Source organism: Melospiza melodia, chromosome 29 (assembly GCF_035770615.1).
Source record: "Melospiza melodia melodia isolate bMelMel2 chromosome 29, bMelMel2.pri, whole genome shotgun sequence".
Taxonomy (NCBI): domain Eukaryota; kingdom Metazoa; phylum Chordata; class Aves; order Passeriformes; family Passerellidae; genus Melospiza; species Melospiza melodia.
The window spans coordinates 1025852-1042880 of NC_086222.1; the positions used below are offsets into that span (position 1 = coordinate 1025852).

The 17029-nt window shown below is 61.2% G+C and overlaps 2 protein-coding genes across 3 annotated transcripts; one reads left to right on the plus strand and one right to left on the minus strand.

Moving 5' to 3' along the window:
* Window positions 1-619: 619 nt before the first annotated feature.
* RNF214 (ring finger protein 214) lies at window positions 620-7602 on the plus strand. The gene is made up of 14 exons (XM_063178299.1): window positions 620-889; window positions 1525-1584; window positions 1771-1911; window positions 2177-2316; window positions 2844-2912; window positions 3681-3777; window positions 3994-4082; window positions 4455-4545; window positions 4757-4855; window positions 5103-5470; window positions 5852-5987; window positions 6243-6350; window positions 6638-6733; window positions 7347-7602. The coding sequence occupies exons 1-14, from the start codon at window positions 620-622 to the stop codon at window positions 7410-7412; spliced, it is 1830 nt and encodes a 609-aa protein (XP_063034369.1). The 3' UTR covers window positions 7413-7602.
* BACE1 (beta-secretase 1) lies at window positions 2493-16582 on the minus strand. Of its 2 annotated transcripts, XM_063178528.1 has the most exons (10): window positions 16337-16582; window positions 13024-13112; window positions 12649-12865; window positions 12326-12463; window positions 12109-12243; window positions 11898-11999; window positions 11618-11767; window positions 11341-11512; window positions 10249-10521; window positions 2493-3874 (listed from the first exon to the last, which is right to left on the minus strand). In XM_063178528.1, exons 1-9 carry the CDS (start codon window positions 16580-16582, stop codon window positions 10280-10282), a joined length of 1491 nt encoding a protein of 496 aa, XP_063034598.1. In that variant the 3' UTR covers window positions 2493-3874; window positions 10249-10279. The 2 variants fall into 2 exon arrangements, with proteins under 2 accessions (XP_063034598.1, XP_063034597.1); XM_063178527.1 differs by lacking the exon at window positions 2493-3874 and having other exon boundaries at window positions 7799-10521.
* Between the last annotated feature and the right edge of the window lie 447 nt (window positions 16583-17029).

A 17029-nucleotide genomic window follows, 5' to 3' on the forward strand; every position in this document is an offset into this window, starting at 1 on the left:
GGCGCGGGTCGTGCGCTCCGCCCGGTGCCGCTCGGTGCCCCCCGGTGCCGCCCGGTGCCGCTCCGCCGGCCCGGCCCAGCCCCGCAGCCGCCCCCATGGCGCTGGAACAGGCGCAGGGCGACGGCCCCGAGCCGCCGCGCCTCTGCGAGCCCGGCCCCGCCGCGCCGCCCGGCAGGTAACGGGGGGGCCCGGCGGGGCGGCAGCGCACCGGGATGGGGCGGGGATGGGGCCGGGATGGAGCGGGGATGGGGCCGGGATGGAGCGGGGATGGGGCCGGGATAGGGCGGGGATGAGGCCGGGATGGAGCGGGAATGGAACCGGGATGGGGCCGGGATGGAGCGGGGATGGGGCCGGGATAGAGCGGGGATGGGGCCGGGATAGGGCGAGAATAGGGCCGGGATGGAGCGGGGATGGGGCCGGGATAGGGCGAGAATAGGGCCGGGATGGAGCGGGAATGGAACCGGGATGGGGCCGGGATGGAGCGGGGATGGGGCCGGGGTATAGCCGGGATGGAGCGGGGATGGGGCCGGGGTATAGCCGAGATGGAGCGGGAATGGGGCGGGGATGGGGCCGGGATGGAGCGGGAATGGAACCGGGATGGGGCCGGGATGGAGCGGGGATGGGGCCGGGGTATAGCCGGCATGGAGCCGGGACGCGGCCGCGGCTGAGCCATTCCCCGTTCCGCAGCGGGAGCCCGCTCTCCGCCCCGGAGAGCCCCAGCGAGCCCGGGCCCGGCGGGGACGCGGAGCCCGCGGCCGCCCCCGGCCCCGGCGGCGATGCGGAGCCCGGGCCCGGCGGCGCGGAGGCCGCGGGACAGAGCGGAGCGGGGGCCGAGGAGCCCGACGAGGAGGCGGCCCCGGCCAGGCCGTCGCAGAACATCGCGGTGCAGGTGGGTGCAGCTCCCCGGGGCTCCGCCGTGCAGGTGGGTGCAGCTCGCTCCGGGGTTGTGCTTTGCGGGGCCAGGGCTCTGCAAGGCTCCTGTGGAACCCAGAGGACAAAGAACTGAGTAAGCCGTGGCTGAAGGGTAGAACACGTCTGTACCACTGCTGTATGCCTGGTCCTCTGCTTGAATTTTAATTAGTCTTTAATTAAAATTTGACCCTAATGAGGCCACACCTGGAGTGCAGTGTTTAGGTCTGGGCTGCTCAGTACAAGAAAGAGAAGGAGCTACTGAGGAAGGGTGAACTGGAAGCTGTGAAGATGATGAGGGGTTTGGAGCATCTCTCTAGAAAGAGAGGCTGCAGGAGCTGGGCCTGGTTGGGCTAGATAAGTCTGAGAGGGGATCCCATTAATGCATATAAATATCTCCAGGGGGTGTCAGAGGATGGTGCCAGCTTCTTTTTGTTGGTGCCTAGCTATAGGATGAGGAACAATGGCCGTAAACTAAAATGATAAGTGTCATTACAATATGACAGAGATCTCCTTTCTGTGGAGGGTGGCAGAGCACTGGAGCAGGTGCCAGGGAGGGCCTGGAGTCCCTCTCTGGTCACTGCAGGGTCTGATCTCAATCATGTCCCTTCACAGACCGACTTCAAGGCGGCTGATGCAGACGTGAACACAGACCAGGACATTGAGAAGAACCTGGTGGGTATCAAAGCCCTGTGCTCAGGCTTTGCTGCTCACACTCCCAGGCACAGGAGCTGGAGCTGTTCTTCTCACTTTATTCCTGTCAAAATAGAATCACAGAATCATTGCAGTTGGAAAAGACCAAGTCCATCAAATGTCAGCCTTGAAGTCTGTTACAGGCTGTCCTTGTCCTCTCCCCTGCAGGACAAGATGATGTCCGAGAGGGCCTTGCTGAAGGAGCGCTACCAGGAGGTGTTGGACAAACAGAGGCAGGTGGAGAATCAGCTGCAGGTCCAGCTCAAGCAGCTCCAGCAGCGGAGGGAAGAGGAGATGAAAAACCACCAGGTATTTGGTGAAGAGCTGCTTTTGTTTAACCTGCCCTGTAATTAATTTTAAAGTCTTTATGAAGAGGCAGGAGAACCTGCAGTCCAGAGCATCAGTCTCCTCAGTTTCCTCATAATAACCAATTTATATCTTGACTCAATCTGCTAAAAATAAAGACTTTGCTGTGTAATCTCATTAACCAATTAATCTAAAAAAAAGTATTTTAAATCAAAACCGTTACTTGGTAATTTTGCTCTATATCTGTGTGATGTTTCTTTTACTCCAGGAGATCCTGAAAGCCATTCAGGATGTCACGATCAAGCGAGAAGAGACTAAGAAGAAGATGGAGAAAGAAAAGAAAGAATTCCTGCAGAAAGAGCAGGATCTCAAAGCTGAAATTGAGAAACTCTGTGAGAAAGGCAGAAGGTATTTGTACAGAAAATAAAGTATTTTTGGGGAAGAAGACCTTGCTTAACCGTGATAGAAACCTGATGGAGCAAAGAGCTTTAAACTTTTAGGAAGCAGTGAGTATTTAGGTCAGACCTGTACACGGATGAATTTAGGATAGGCCCTGTATTTGAATTAACATTTTTATGGAGCCATTCTGTTATGTCATAGAGCTCTGGTTTTTATTCTGAGGCTCAGTGGTGTTTTTGGGTAAAACTCCTCCAGTGATGGCTCCGAGTGCTCAGCCCTTTTCCCCCAAGTGACGGTGGCAGAGCACGTGCTGGGGGAGCAGCTCAGCTGCCTGCAGCCAGCCTGGTTCTGTGCCACAGCTTTGTGCAGTGTCATGAGACAGCAGGATTTGTGCTCCAGAGGCTGTTTTTGGTGGCTGTTTTCCCACACACATTGCAGGGAGCCCTCCCCAGCCCGTGGTGTGGGGATGGGGATGTTTGGATGTGGGCCCTGCTGTGTTGGGGTTCCAGCTGTGCTGTCCCTTTTCTCCCGTGCAGGTTGCTGAAGGAGCAGGAGGAGAAGGAAAACAAGATTGCCTCTCTGATTGCAGAGCAGTCTGATGAGAAGTAAGGCTCTTATCCCTCACCTGATTAGTGCTGCCCAGAGCACTGTTCATTCCTGTCATTCTGCCTCAGAGAGAATCCAGTGCTTTGGTTGGGACAGAGCAGAGACAGTGAGCCAGCACTGCTGGCCACTTACGTGCCCTAGAGGTTTTATCTCCTCTTTCAGCATCAGGGCTCTGGATTAAATCTTCCTTGATCCCAGTCACAAGCAGACTCCTGGGTACTTGTGACATAAAGATCCCACAAGATTAGAGCTTGTGCTTGGTCATTGACTCAGCTTGTAACTGCTACTTCTGACTGAGCTTCACCTCCCCAGAATTAGGGCAGACTGATGGCCCTGTCTGTTCCCCACAGCTGTCCAGCTGCACTAAACTCTGGCTATTTAGAGCTGGGCAGAGATGCTCCAGGTGTTCCCAAAGCACAGGTGGAAATGCCCAGCTTTAAACTTCTCCAGGATCAGAACAGCAGAGCTGCTTGTGTTGGTTCCTGGTTCAGATCTTCCCTGGGGTTGGACTGAATTTTGCTGAGAGGAATTCCCCTTGTTTGGCCCAGTGTCTTTGCACGCTGCTTGTTTGTGTGCTCTGGAGCAGCTCACTGCTGGGACAGAGGCTCACACAGCCCAGGGAGCTGGGGCTGGTGTCACGGGCTGGAGACTGCTGATCTGCCGTGTTCCAGCCATCCAGAGCTCCTGGGATCCATCCTCTGGGGCCGTTCCAGTGCCTGAGCCTGAGGGGGCTCATTCTGCTCTGCTCTGCTCCGTTCTGTGTGCAGGCAGCTGTGGGAGATGGAGCTGGACAAGCTGAAGAACCAGCACAATGAAATCAACAGGAACATTCTCGAGGAGACAGAGCGGGCCTGGAAGGCAGAGGTGAGCAGGTGACTCCTGCCCTGCAGAGTGGCTGGTTTGAGGTTCCAGCTGGGTAATGGGCAGTGCTGTGAAATCAGGAGCAAGGCCAAGTCCCGCTCTGTGGGATAAGAGGAGAGATGAACACATGTCAGTGCCGGGAGCATTAGCAGGGAGCTGTGCCCAGTGCCTGGGCTGGCAGCAAGAAACGGGAGTACAAAACTGAGCCTCTGTCCACAGATCCTGTCCCTGGAGAGCCGGAAGGAGCTGCTGGTGTTGAAACTAGAAGAAGCAGAAAAAGAAGCAGAGCTACACCTCACCTACCTCAAGTAAGTCTGTGATGTGTCAGAAGTGGCAGGGAGGGTCCCTCAGGTGTCCCCATCTCCTCTTCCTCTGCTTACCTTGGAGGTTGGACTGGAATAGTTCAGGATTTGCTGTGGTTCTCTTGGTGTGATTCAGTAATGTCCCACAGCAAGGGCGTGTGGGGCTGTGCTTGTCCCCTGTCACTGTTCACCAGCCAGTGCTGCTGGCTGTGTGTGTCCCCCAGGTGAGTCCCTCTCCCTTGTGGGGTGCCTCACTGGGGGTGAGCCCTTCCCACCCCTCTGGAGGAGGGGAAGCCAGGGGCGTGTGGGGGTTGCTGTTCCCACCTTGCAGCCAGTGAGAGCACAGTTGCAAGTGGGAAAGTTCAGCTGTGCTTGCAGGTCTGCACCACCCACGCTGGAGACCATGAGGCCAAAGCAGGAGTGGGAGATGAGGCTCAACAGGATACGTATGACCAAGCAGAGTGTCCGAGTAAGTTCTGCTGACCTCTCCCCGCCTAGCAGTGAGCAGTTCTTCACACACACAGTGAGCCCTTCACACACACAGTGTTCCTCCCTTCAGCTCCTCTCCCTTCTTTTGTGGAGCCAAACAGTGCCACTTTAGGGCCTGCCACCCCCTGGTTTAGATGCCCCAAACTCGCTCAGCTTTGATAAACAATCCTGTTTTCTTCCCTCTCTGCCAGGATCAGTTCAATGACCACATCCAGATGGTGAGGAATGGCACAAAGCTGAGCAGCCTCCCCCAGATCCCAACACCAACGCTGCCTCCTCCGCCTTCAGAAGTGAGTGCCTCTCCAGCCCCACAGCGTGGTGCTGCTAGGCCCTGGCACAGCCTGCCTGGTGCTGGGCATGTGTGGGGTGGCCCATTCCCTCTCTGGGCTTACCAGAGAGGAGGGGAAGGGTCTCCTTCCCTTTCAGCCGCCAGTGCCTGCAGTTCCCACCTTGCCTGCAGAGGAGGGCGCTCAGCTCTGCTTCCAGACGCTCTCACTCTAACCAGTCTTTCCCTCCTGCCCCGCTTTTCTTTCTCAGACAGATTTCATGCTGACGGCATTCCAGCCCAGCCCCTCCCTGACCCCCCGGCTGCCCTTCCCCATCGGGCCCGTGCCCGTGCCCATGGTCATGCCCAGCGCCGATCCCCGGGCTCTGTCCTTCCCCCTGCTGAACCCCGCCATGTCCAGGCCCAACCAGCCCTCCCCACCCCTGCCCGCCTCCCAGGGCAGGAGCAGCCCGGTGGTGGCATCGCTGCTGGGCACCCACAGCCCCCACATGGCGCCCGCTGCCCCCATCCCTCCTCCGCCCGGCCTGGGCGGTGCCCCCGAGTTCCCCCGGGCCCAGCCGGCCGACAAGCTGGAGAAGCTGCTGGAGAAGCTGCTCACCCGCTTCCCTCAGTGCAACAAGTAAGGCTCTGCTGGGGGTTTTGGGGGGCAGGGCTTGTGAGGGCGCTGGGAGCTGGGGTCAGGGGATGGGGGGCTCCTGGTGTCAGTGGGGGCTCTGGGAAGGGAGGCAGGCAGAGGGGGTGCTCTCCAGCAGGTCTGCCCTAGTGCAGGGGATGGGGATCACTGGGAGCTGTGCAGGGATATTGGGGGCACAGCCCCCCCAGCCTGGCTCGGGGGGTTCCCTGCGCTTTCCCCAGTGCTTTGGGGAGAGAAGCTCCTCAGCACGGGGCTCACCTCACCTGGAGGGTGGAGGGGAAGCACACGGCCTCCCCCAGGCAGCCCTGGCTGAGGGGTCCCCGTGTGTGAGCACCAGGAGCTCTTAGCAGGCTGCTGTCCACGCAGGGCCCAGCTGACCAACATCCTGCAGCAGATCAAGACTGCCCGCAGGACCATGGCCGGCCTGACCATGGAGGAGCTGAACCAGCTGGTGGCAGCCAAGCTGGCAGAGCAGCAGGAGCGGGCAGCGGCCGGTGCTCAGGTGGGACAGCCTGGGGGCTGCAGGGGGGCCTGGGGAGCAGGGAGAGCTGCCTGGGGAGCAGGAGAGCTGCTGGGGAGCAGGAGAGCTGCCCCTGCTCCCTGGCTCCCCACAGAGCTCGGGCTGTGCGTCAGGGCTGTCCCCTGGGCTCCCTGTGCTGCTGACTGCAGCGTAGCCAGGGAATGGTTTTCCCTGGGGTGACTCCTCTGTCCTTTCCTCCCTGGGCTGTTCTGACGTGCCTCCTCCGCCTGGCTGCAGCCTCTGGGCCGGATCAGGGCCCCCATGTTCTCTGCTCCCCTGCCTCAGATGAGCACACCCATGTTCCTGCCCCCGGCCCAGGTCGCCTACCCAGGAACGGCGTCACACGTGAGGATGCTTGGCTGGACTGGGGAGGGGGAGCCTGTCTGGGGTGTCCTGAAGGGATGGGATGAGCCCCTGGAGCTGGGAGCTCTCCTCACACAGCTGCCTGGCTGCTGAGGTGAAGGGGGGAGGACTGGGGCACAGATCCTTTGGGTTTCACACTGGAACACAGGGACACGAGACAATGATGGTGGCTCTCAGAGTGTGATGGCTGTGGGCAGAGGGGACTGTGGCCTCGGGCTGCAGCTGAATCTGATCAGAGCTGTGTGTCTGACTTGCCTGCCTCCTCCCAGACCCCAGCTGCCTGTAAGCTGTGTCTGATGTGCCAGAAGCTCGTGCAGCCCGGTGACCTTCACCCCATGGCCTGCTCACACGTGCTGCACAAGGAGGTGAGTGTGTTCTGCTCAGAGCCTCCTCCTGGTCCTTCCAGGTGACCCTTCCCGAGTCCTTCTTGTCCTGACACCTTGCCAGGAGAAGGATATGATCAATAAACAGCTTCCCTGCATCCTGACATCCCATCCTTTACTCTTGGCTGGGCCACCCTGCATGGCCAGGGTGTGGTGGCTTTAGGAGCAGGCTGCCCTCGTGTCCCTGAGCCTGTGCTGTGTCTGTGAGGGTTGGATGCTGCAGCAAGGCAGTCTGGAAGGATCTGGAACACAGGGTCAGGGGAGAGCTGCCACTGCTGCCCAGGTGTCTGGGTGGGGATGCCAGACAGGAGCTCCTGGCAAGAGGAGGGGACATTGCTGTCCCATGGATCTGGCAGTGGGTCACCTGTGTGGGCAGCCCCCCATCCCAACAGCTCTGTGGCCTCAGTGGCCCAAGGAAATGGAAACTCCTGTTGAGGAGGGCCTGATGGTCCTGCAGGGGTGACAGGGGCTCCTTCCTCACGGTGACCTTGTGCTGGAGGCTGCAGGAGCAAAGGACACCACCCCTGAATCAAGTGGACAATGATGGCACCTCTGGGTTGGGCCAGTGGCTCTTGACTAATTCTCTCTCTTCCAGTGCATCAAATTCTGGGCACAGACCAACACGAATGACACTTGCCCCTTTTGCCCAAGCCTCAAATGACGGCTGCTGGGACAGCGTGGGCCCCTGGGAGGAGTTGCTGTGAATAGACAGGATCAGTTCTAAGATTTCTACAGTTCTATATTTATACGATCATGTATACACATGTACATTTTTATTATATAGGTAATGTGTGTATAGAAAGTCTGTAAACATACAAATTCATAAATAAAGTGTGTATATTATGCAGTGATTTGCTGCAGCTCCTCATTTCTTATCCGCAGCCTTGCTGGCTTCTTCCAAATGAGGGTCAGCGTTCCCTGCTTGCTGGGAACCACCTCTGCCCACTTGGCTCCCATCAGCTCCTCTCCTCGGGCCATTCCTCATCACCTGCTGCCCCAATCCCTGCCACTCCTCACCTGCTTTTTCCCCTCGTGCCAGCGAACGAGTTGTGGACGAAGAGCCGATTTTTGTGGTCATTTATTTTAATGTCATAATAATTTACTGTGTTAACATTCATTGTTCTTACATAGACACTGGGTTACAGAGTACTGGAGCCTCCAGCGACAGCCCGTGGTCCCATCCTGTCCCATGCCCTCCCCTGCTGTCCCCGGGCCCGGGGAGGGAGCGCAGGGACGCGGCTGCGCTGCAGCTCGGGACAAACCAACCTGTCAGAATTCCTGCGTTCCCCCTCCTGTCCCTCCTGCTAGAGTGGGCTGGCTCACCAACCCTTTCTCCATGGATCTCGGTGGGATTGCGAGGTGCTCAGCACCGCTGAAAATCTGGCAATGACTCTCTAAAAATGCCCCCTTCCCTTCCCTGGCAGTCTGTGGCAGGAACTGGGCACTGCTGGCAGCCCCATGGGCACCCTGGTGCCCACCTGCTGCAGAACTGGGCACTGCTGGCAGCCCCTCTCCCCCAGGGCAGGGCAGGGCAGGGCAGCCCCGGTGCCCACCCAGCTCTCAGGGCATGTTTTAAGGCAGTGGTCCACAACAGAGTCTCTGGGGTCCTGGGGGTCCTGGGCAGGCACGAGGGTGGGGGGAGAGCGTTGTCCTCTTGCGGGGAGTGGCTGGGTGGGGTTTGGAGCGGGGCTGGGGGCTCGGTGTGAGCAGGGGCAGTGTGGGGGCTGTTGTGGCAGTGCCCCTGCAGGGTGGCTGGTCTCCTACTCTGCCGGTGTTTCCTGGCTCCCTTGCTGCCCTCCCAGAGCGACGTTTGGCTGCAGGGGTTAATTAATTAACAAGCTCTGTGCTCGGTGAGTGCTGTGGGTGCTCAGTCTGTCCCTGCCTGACCCGGTGGCTCCGTGGGCAGCTGCCAGCTCAGCCCTGGCACTGCAGGCATCCCCTCTGCGTCCATGGAGAAGTGATGCCTTTGCACTGTGGAATCTCCGTGTCTGAGCCCTTTCCCACCCAGGCTGGAGGCAGAGAAGCAAGGGAATACAGCACTAGCACTGCCTGCAGGGTCACAGGCGTCTGCTCTGGGGAAGGGACGGTGATCCTGCAGCATGGGGAGGATCCTCACACGCTGAAAATCCTCTCTGAGGACAGAGGTGCCTTCTGTGCTCAGGCTCCTCTGGGCTTGGAGCCACTGCTCTTCGTGCTCCAGCCCTGCAGCCCCTCCTCGAGCCACCACCACATCTCCCACCACGCACACGTGGCTGCACTGTGAGCCCCGGCCCTGCGCGCTGCCAACAACGGCTGAGCAGAAGGCTAAAAAGATTAAAAAAAACCCCAAAACAAAACAGGACCGACCCCTAACGTTGGAACAGTGGCTTTCAGGGCTAGAATTAAAAATAGAGATATATGGATATACTGTACAGGTGAGAGGCAGCCGTGCTCTGTACACGTGGGACCGGCTCTGTACACGCTCTCAACGCGCTACCAGTGACACGCTTTGTAAAAAGAAAAAAATAAATACAACCATGTGTTTACAAAACAATAAACGCTGCAGTTCCCGCAGCTGCCGCCTGTCCCCGGGACGCCAGGGTGTCTCACAGCCTGGATGTGTGGAGCGAGCAGGGAGGAGCTGCTGTGCCGTGGGGTGCGCTGGCGGTGAGCTGGGGGGCTGCAGGGGGGTCCAGGCTCCCCTATGGCTTACAAAGGGCTGGGTGGGCTGGGGAGCAGCCCCTGCCAGGGCTGGGAACCCCACTGCTGGCACTGGCTTCTGCATGGCAGCTGCTGCTGATGCTGGAAGCCAGGGCAGGGAGCTTCCCATGCCATGTGATGTGGGGAGAGGATGGGTGCCTGCTCCTGCCTGTCCCAGGAGAGGATGGGTGCCTGCTCCTGCCTGTCCCAGGAGGGTGCAGGAAGTCCTGGGGCTGGCAGCAACAGCAGCACAGCTCGGGAAGGCAGGAAAATGCAGGGAAAATGTGAGAGTGAGCGGTGTAGGGGCAGCAGGGCAGGAGGGAAAGCCCTGTTTGGGCAGCCCAGGCTGGCCCTGCAGGGCTGTCTCTGAAAAGCCCGAGGCTGGACGGCTCCAGGATGATCCCTGGAGTCTGGCTCAGTGCAGGGAATCACAGGGGAGGCACAGCTGCAGCACAGCTCCCTACAGGAGAGCCTGGGCTGGCAGCTTCCCCACGGGGCGAGCTGGAAAGGGACGCACAGGGATGGAAGGGGACAGGCAGGGGATGGCTCATCGGCATCACTCCATCAAGCCAGGCAAGGCTGGGCGGGAGAGCTTGGCCCTGTCCTGGTGCTGGAGCACAGAAGCTGCCCCCAGCGCCCAGGATGGGGTTGCCGAGCTCTCCCAGTGCCCAGTGCCACGCTCCTGCTGCAGCTCCCAGACAAATGGAGCCCGGGCCGGGGCTCCCCTGGCTGCTGGCCCTGATGGACACCGAGTCCCCAGGGTGAGCTCTCCACACTCCACCACACCCCGGGAGCGAGGCCCTGCCCTGCTGCCTCACCTGCAGCCCCGGGGCTGTGCCCGCTCTGCCCTCACTTCAGCAGGGAGATGTCGTCGGCAAAGTCGTCGTGGTCCCGCCGCAGGCAGCGGAAGCAGCGCCACTGGAACACCATGAGGCACAGGGGCAGCATGAAGAGGGCGCAGATGGCCGCCATGACGTAGGCGATGGTCATCAGCGTGGACTCGTCCGTCTGCGGGATGTTGTAGCCGCAGTCCTCCATGTTGGAGTGCAGGTGGGGCCCGTCCACCGCCGCCGTCCGGAACTCGTCGTGCACTGCGGGAAGGGAGGCAGGGTCTGGTGTCTGCACACCCACTGCCCTCCATGCCCACGTGGGAAGGGAGGCAGGGTCTGGTGTCTGCACACCCACTGCCCTCCATGCCCACGTGGGAAGGGAGGCAGGGTCTGGTGTCTGCACACCCACTGCCCTCCATGCCCATGCGGGAAGGGAGGCAGGGTCTGGTCTCTGCACACCCACTGCCCTCCATGCCCATGTGGGAAGGGAGGCAGGGTCTGGTGTCTGCACACCCACTGCCCTCCATGCCCACGTGGGAAGGGAGGCAGGGTCTGGTATCTGCACACCCACTGCCCTCCATGCCCATGCGGGAAGGGAGGCAGGGTCTGGTCTCTGCACACCTGTGACCATGTTCAGAGGGCTCCGAGGATGAGGGAAGAGATGAGGATCTGACTCCATGTCTCAGAAGGCTTCATTTATTATTTTATGATATATATTATGTTATGTTATGTTATGTTATGTTATGTTATGTTATATCATATTATATTAAAACTATACTAAAAGAATAGAAGAAAGGATTTCATCTGAAGTCTAGATAATAATAGAAAAATAAAGAATGATAACAAAAGCTTCTGTCTCGGACAGAGAGCCCGAGCCAGCTCACTGTGATTGGCCATTAATTAGAAACAACTCTAGGAGTCCAATCAGATGCACCTGTTGCATTCCACAGCAGCAGATAACCATTGTTTACATTTTGTCCCTGAGGACTCTCAGCTTCTCAGGAGGAAAGGGTTTTTCATAGAAGATGTCTGTGACACACACCCACGTCCCCTCCATGCCTCCCTGCGGGCCCAGCTCACCGTGGCAGGCGCTGACGGCAAAGCCGATGCGCTTGCGGGCGCGGTCGAACACCACGTAGAAACCCTCCATGATGACGGCGCCCATGACGGTGCCCGTGGAGGACTGGGAGATGGCAAACTTGTAGCAGTCATCCTGAGAGGTGGCCACGTCCTCCACCGGGCGCAGGTATTGCTGCAGGGGCAGAGGAGCGCTCAGGGAAGGGGCGCGGGAGGCAGCTGTGCCCACCCAGCCGTGCCCTGCCCTCTCCAGCCTGGCTCTGGCCAGCCCAGCGCTCACCTGGGGCAGGATGGTGATCCGGAAGGACTGGTTGGTGGCCTCCCCCATCAGGTAGAGGGACAGCACGGGGAAGATGTGCCAGGGGGTGGTGCCGACCTGCCAGCAAACCAGCTGCTCCCCCAGCCAGAAGCCGTCTGGGAACTTCTCCGTCTGCCAGAGGGAAAGGGGAGGTGAGCGGGGCCAAGCTGGGCAGGCAGCACAGATGCCAGGCTGGTGAGGGGCAGCCACACTGCCTCAGCCCCTGTGCTGTGCCCGTGGGGAAGGGATGGGTTCCACTGACCGAAGATGCTGTTTTGATGGATTTCACCGCAGCCTCAAACACCTTCTTCGGCAGCCTGAGGTTGGTGGTCCCGCTGTCCACAATGCTCTTGTCGTAGTTGTACTGGGGGCAGAAAGGAGGAGTGACCCACGTGCGGGACCCCAGCCCACTCCCCTGAGCAATGCTGGGTGCCTCCAGTGCCCGTGGGGCAGTGCCACCACTGCCCACTCACCTCCTTGCAGTCCATGTTCAGGTCCTGCCCGTTGACCTCCAGCTTGACGATGATGACCTCGTAGTACCACTCCTTGCGGATGGGGGTGTACCAGATGTCACCCACGTACAGTGAGCGGTCGATGCCCCCGATGATCTGCAGGGCAGACAGGACGGCGCTGCCACCACGCGCTGGCAGTGCCACAGAGGAACCCCCCAGCCACCTGTGCAGGGCTCACCATGCTGCCTCCCACCGAGGCCACGGCCTCCGTCTCGTTGGGAGAGAAGCCTGTCCCGCACAGCTGCAGGGAGAAGATGTTGGGCACCCGCGTCTGCTTCACCAGCGAGTCAAAGAAGGGCTCCAGGCTGTCGTCGGGCTGGTGGCAGAGAGAGCAGAGGCAGGACAGGGATGTGTCAGTGCTGTCCCTTCTCCAGGAGCTCTCTGCACCCAGGGGAGCTCCCCTCAGCAGCACTGCTGTGCCCCAGGGGACAAACAGGGACAAGAAAAAAAGCAACTGAAGCGTTTTGGTGCTGACATCCAGGACTGCCAGCCAGGACTCACCCGGGCAATCTCGGCATACGCCAGCCCCAGGATCCCTTCCCAGTTGGAGCCGTTGATGAAGAATTTGTCAGACTCCGTGATGGCAGCGATGTTGGCTCTGACAGTGACGTTGGGGCCGTGGGGGATGGTGACAAGGTCAGTGCCCAGCTCCCCTTCCCACTTGCCCTGGGTGTAGGGCACGTACACCCCCTTCCGCAGGTCACGGTAGGTGCTGGACCTGCAAGGGCGGCAAAGGGACGAGTCAGACCAGCACGGTTTGTGTGCACTCAGCCACTCCAGAGGCCAGGTCATGCCTGGCAGGGTCTGGCCAGACCCGCAGCAAGGAGAAGCAGTGTGCCCGAGAGGCTGTGCCCTGTGTGCCCCCACAATACTCACAGCTGCCGCTGGTAGTATCTCCGGAGGAAGGGGTGTGGTGCAGCTCCCACAGCGAAGTTACTGCTCCCTGTGTCCACCAGGATATTCAGCTGCAGAAGGAAGAAAGACAGGAAGGGCCATGAGTGCAGTGGGACCCCCTTTTGTTGTGCCCAGAGAGGAGAGAAGGAGGAGGCGGAGCAGGAGGCAGCGACACCAGGGAGTTGCACAAAGAGCAAACACCATCCTGCACTGCGCAAACAGAGCGTGAGCTCCTCGCTCAGCCTCAGCCCCCAAATCCACAGGCAGGACTCAGGAACCACTTGGCAGGTGCCTTGGGGCAGCAACACAGGGTGCACAGGCTGCCCCTGCCAGGAAAGCAGATTTGCTGGCACTGCTGGTGGGCAGCATGGCTGGCGGGCAGCCCCCGCGGTCCCTGTGCCCGCTAATCACCACCCATATGCTGAGCCCTGCTCCCGATTCATTCCTGCCTGGGCAGGATTACCATGCTGGCAAACATCCCACTGGCAGGCCAGGAGTGGGCCAGCCTGATCCTGCCCTCAGCTGACCCGTGCCCGTGGCCCTGGTGAGGAGAGGGGCAGGAGAGGGCTGGGATTGCCCTGGTGGGATTGCCCTGGTGGGATTGGGGCTGTCCGAGCCTCCTGGCTGCGCTGGGCAGCAGAGCTCGGGGTCAGCCCTGGCCCCAGACCCAGGAGCTGCCTCACAGCAGCACCCCGGGCAGCAGCTCCAGGGCTTTGGCCCCTAATCTGTGCAGGCAGAGGCAGAGGAAGGAGGTTAATGCGCTTGTGTTAATCGCAGCAGCGCCGGCTGCAGCTGCAGATTCCTCTCCCTGACAGGGGCTGGCACGTCCTGAGTGCCCCAGCTCCACCTCCCTGCCAAGGGGAACGTTTCAGGCTGTGGGTAAAGCTCAGAGCAGCACCTTCACCCCCCCATTACCCACCCTGGGCAGGCGCCAGCTCAGCACCCACCACACAACCTGGCAACCCGGCACCTGCACTGCCAGGGCTGCTCCCAGCTCTGTGCCATTAGGGGCCACCTGCTCCATCCACACGGCTCATCTGCAGTCCCCAGGGCACCCAGAGGAGCCTGGTTTCCCTGGAGAAGAACCTGCTGAGCTGACGCTGCAGGCAGAGGAGGCAGGGAGGGCTTTCACTCTCACAGGCTCCATCCTGCTGAAGGGGTCACGCACAGCACCCACGTGGAGAGGACCCAGATCCTCGAGACTCAGCCCAGCCATCCACTCAGGCCAGGACACGGCACGTGAACCGGGGAGGCCAGGACATGTGTGGCAGTCCCTGCACTGCCTGAAACCTGTCTCTGGAAGTGACAGCCCCTCCAGGCACCTCAGCAGCAGCACTGGCTCTGTGCCACACACGTCCCTAGAGCTGTGTGCCGCTCCTGGGGCACCAATCCTGTGCCATCTGTCCCAAAACACCAGCTCCTGCTGCTCGGCTCACCCCTCTCTCCCCTGTGTGTTTATGAATCAGCCCGTTCTGGGGAGCCAGGGAAACCAACACGCTTGGGCACATGGAATGTGTGAGCAATCAGCTGCTGACGGTGACTTGGCAGCGCAGCACGGCTCAGAACCAAAATTACAGCACAAGGGGACACAGAAACTTCCTTGTCAGCATCGGGAAGGTGAAAGGAAAGGTGAGGAGATGGATCACCCTCTCCCTGCTGCGTGAGAGCCTTTGGGAAGGATGCACCCACCCCGGGGCAAGCAGGCTCCCAATTTCCTGCAGAGGCACAGCAGAACTCTTTCATAGGAATCCTCTCATTCCATTGCAGTGCCTGGAGGGATTCTGCTCCAGCACACACACACACACACACACACACACACACACACACACACACAGGCACCACGTTTGCATTTGGAAGCAATCCAGGGCTGAAGATGCTGCCCAAAGGGTGGCTGGCTCCGGAACGCGCGGGTGCCTGGAACAGGTGGTTCGCACGGAAATTATCTGGCAGCTGCGACACGTGGCAGGCAGGAGATGATGAAATCACATTTAAAACCAGATTTTAGAAATAATCTCCTCCCTTTTTTTTCCTCCCAAACACACCCTGCCAGGCAATGCATCCCAGGCACACGAGGACAACACAATAGTGCTCCCAGAGATGCAATTTCCAAGGCAGTGCTGTCGTTCCTCCATCCACTCCTTGCTCCCATTGCTCTCTCCCACCACGCACACAGAGCACAGCCAGCTCGTGGGGAACAACCAGCCTTTATTTCAGGGCCTGTGTGGGTGCTGGCTGTTCGGGCAGCACGCAAAAAGGGCTGATGGCAGGCATGAGGGAACGTGGCCCTGTGCTTGGAGGAACTGGAGCCTCGATCACCGAGCTGGACCTCCGGGCCAGACTTGTTGCTGGTGACAACGGGGATCAGGATGGGCACAAAAGGATTTAGCAGTGGGAACCTCCCCGATCTCGTCCATAAAACAGGGGAGGAGCTGGTTGCCCTGCGCTGTGTGACTGGCACCTGGCACTCAGCACTCACCCTGTCCCCAGCAGGCAGGCACACGGTGGCACACGAGCTGGGCAGCGTGTGAGGGATGCTGACAAAAAGATGGAGCAGGATCAGAGCCTGGTGACGCACCAACGCCTGCTCTGCCGGCTCCCTTTCCATCCCATTTTTCTGCACTTTGTCTCCCCACGCTGCCCCAACTCCCGCGCAGCAAAAACCATCACGAGGTGCCCGGGAAAGCCGAGCTCGGGAGGATTTCTGGAGAATTTCCGCGGCCGGGAGCAGCAGGCAGAGGCAGGCAGCAGCTGTGCCCGGGGCTGCGCTGGGAGGAGCTGCCAAGCGCGGCTCGGCCGTGGGCTCCTCCGTGCCCGCATGTGCCCGCTCCAGGCGGGCACGGGGCTGCGCAGCCACATCCCACCCGCCCGCCGCCCACAGCCCGCGCGGCTCCCGCGGCACCCGCGGCTCGGGAGCGGGGAGGGAGGGATGGAGCGGGGAGGGAGGGATGGAGCGATGCAGCCTGGCTCGCCCGCACGTAGAGGCACACGCAGCACCGGCCCCTGCGCCCGGGCAGCCCCGGGAGCGCCGGGGTCACCTTCGGCGGGGCCCTGCGGCCAGTTTTGGCCGAAAGGCAGCGGGAAAAGCATCAGCGGAGCGATGAGAAGCAGGAACGGTGCCCGGGCCGTGCGGTGAGAGGCACGCGAAGCCATGGTGGCACCCGCAGCGCTTCTGCTCCGCGCCCCGCAGCCCCGCACCGGGCCGGAGCGGCACCCGCAGCCGCCGGGGCGCGGGGAATGCAGGGGATGAGGGAGATGCGGGGGATGCGAGAGATGCGGGGCTCCCCTCCCACCTCACCTTCTGCGGGGGGCTGCCCACCGTCATCTCCACGTAGTAGCCCTGCCCGGACTTGCCCCGCAGGTTGTCGATCATGTCCACGAAGCTGCCGGCGCTGTCGGGCTCGGCGTCCAGCGGCGCCCGGCGCTGCCGGAGCCCCGACGGCGGGGCCGCGCCGCCCCGCAGCGGCAGGCGGATGCGCGGCGGGGCCGGGAGGGCGCGCACGACGCCCAGCCACAGCAGCAGCCAGGGCCAGGCGGGCGCCATGGCCGCGGGGAGCGGGGGGGACGCGGTCAGCGGGCCCGCAGCGCCCCGCGCCTCGGCGGGGCGGCCGCGCCGGGGCGGGCGGGCGGCGCGGCGGCGGCGGGCATGGCGGCGCGCACGGACCCGCCCCGGAAAGCCCGCCCGCCGGCGGAAGCGCTCACCGAGAGACCCGCCCCGGCCCTGCCCGCTGCCCGCGGCCCGTGGCCGCTCCCCCTGCCCGTGCCCGTCCCGCCGCCCCGCCCCGCCCCGCCGGCACACGCCGGCACACGCCGGGACACGCCGGGACGGACCGGGCCGGGCCGCGGGCGGTACCCACGCGTCGCCATGGCAACCGCAGCCCCGGCGGCCCCGCCGCGGTGACGTCATGCATCCTGCCTCCGCGGCGGCCAATGGGGTGGCGCGCATCGCCCCGCCGGCCAATGGCGGGGAGGGGGCGGGCCCCGGGGCAGC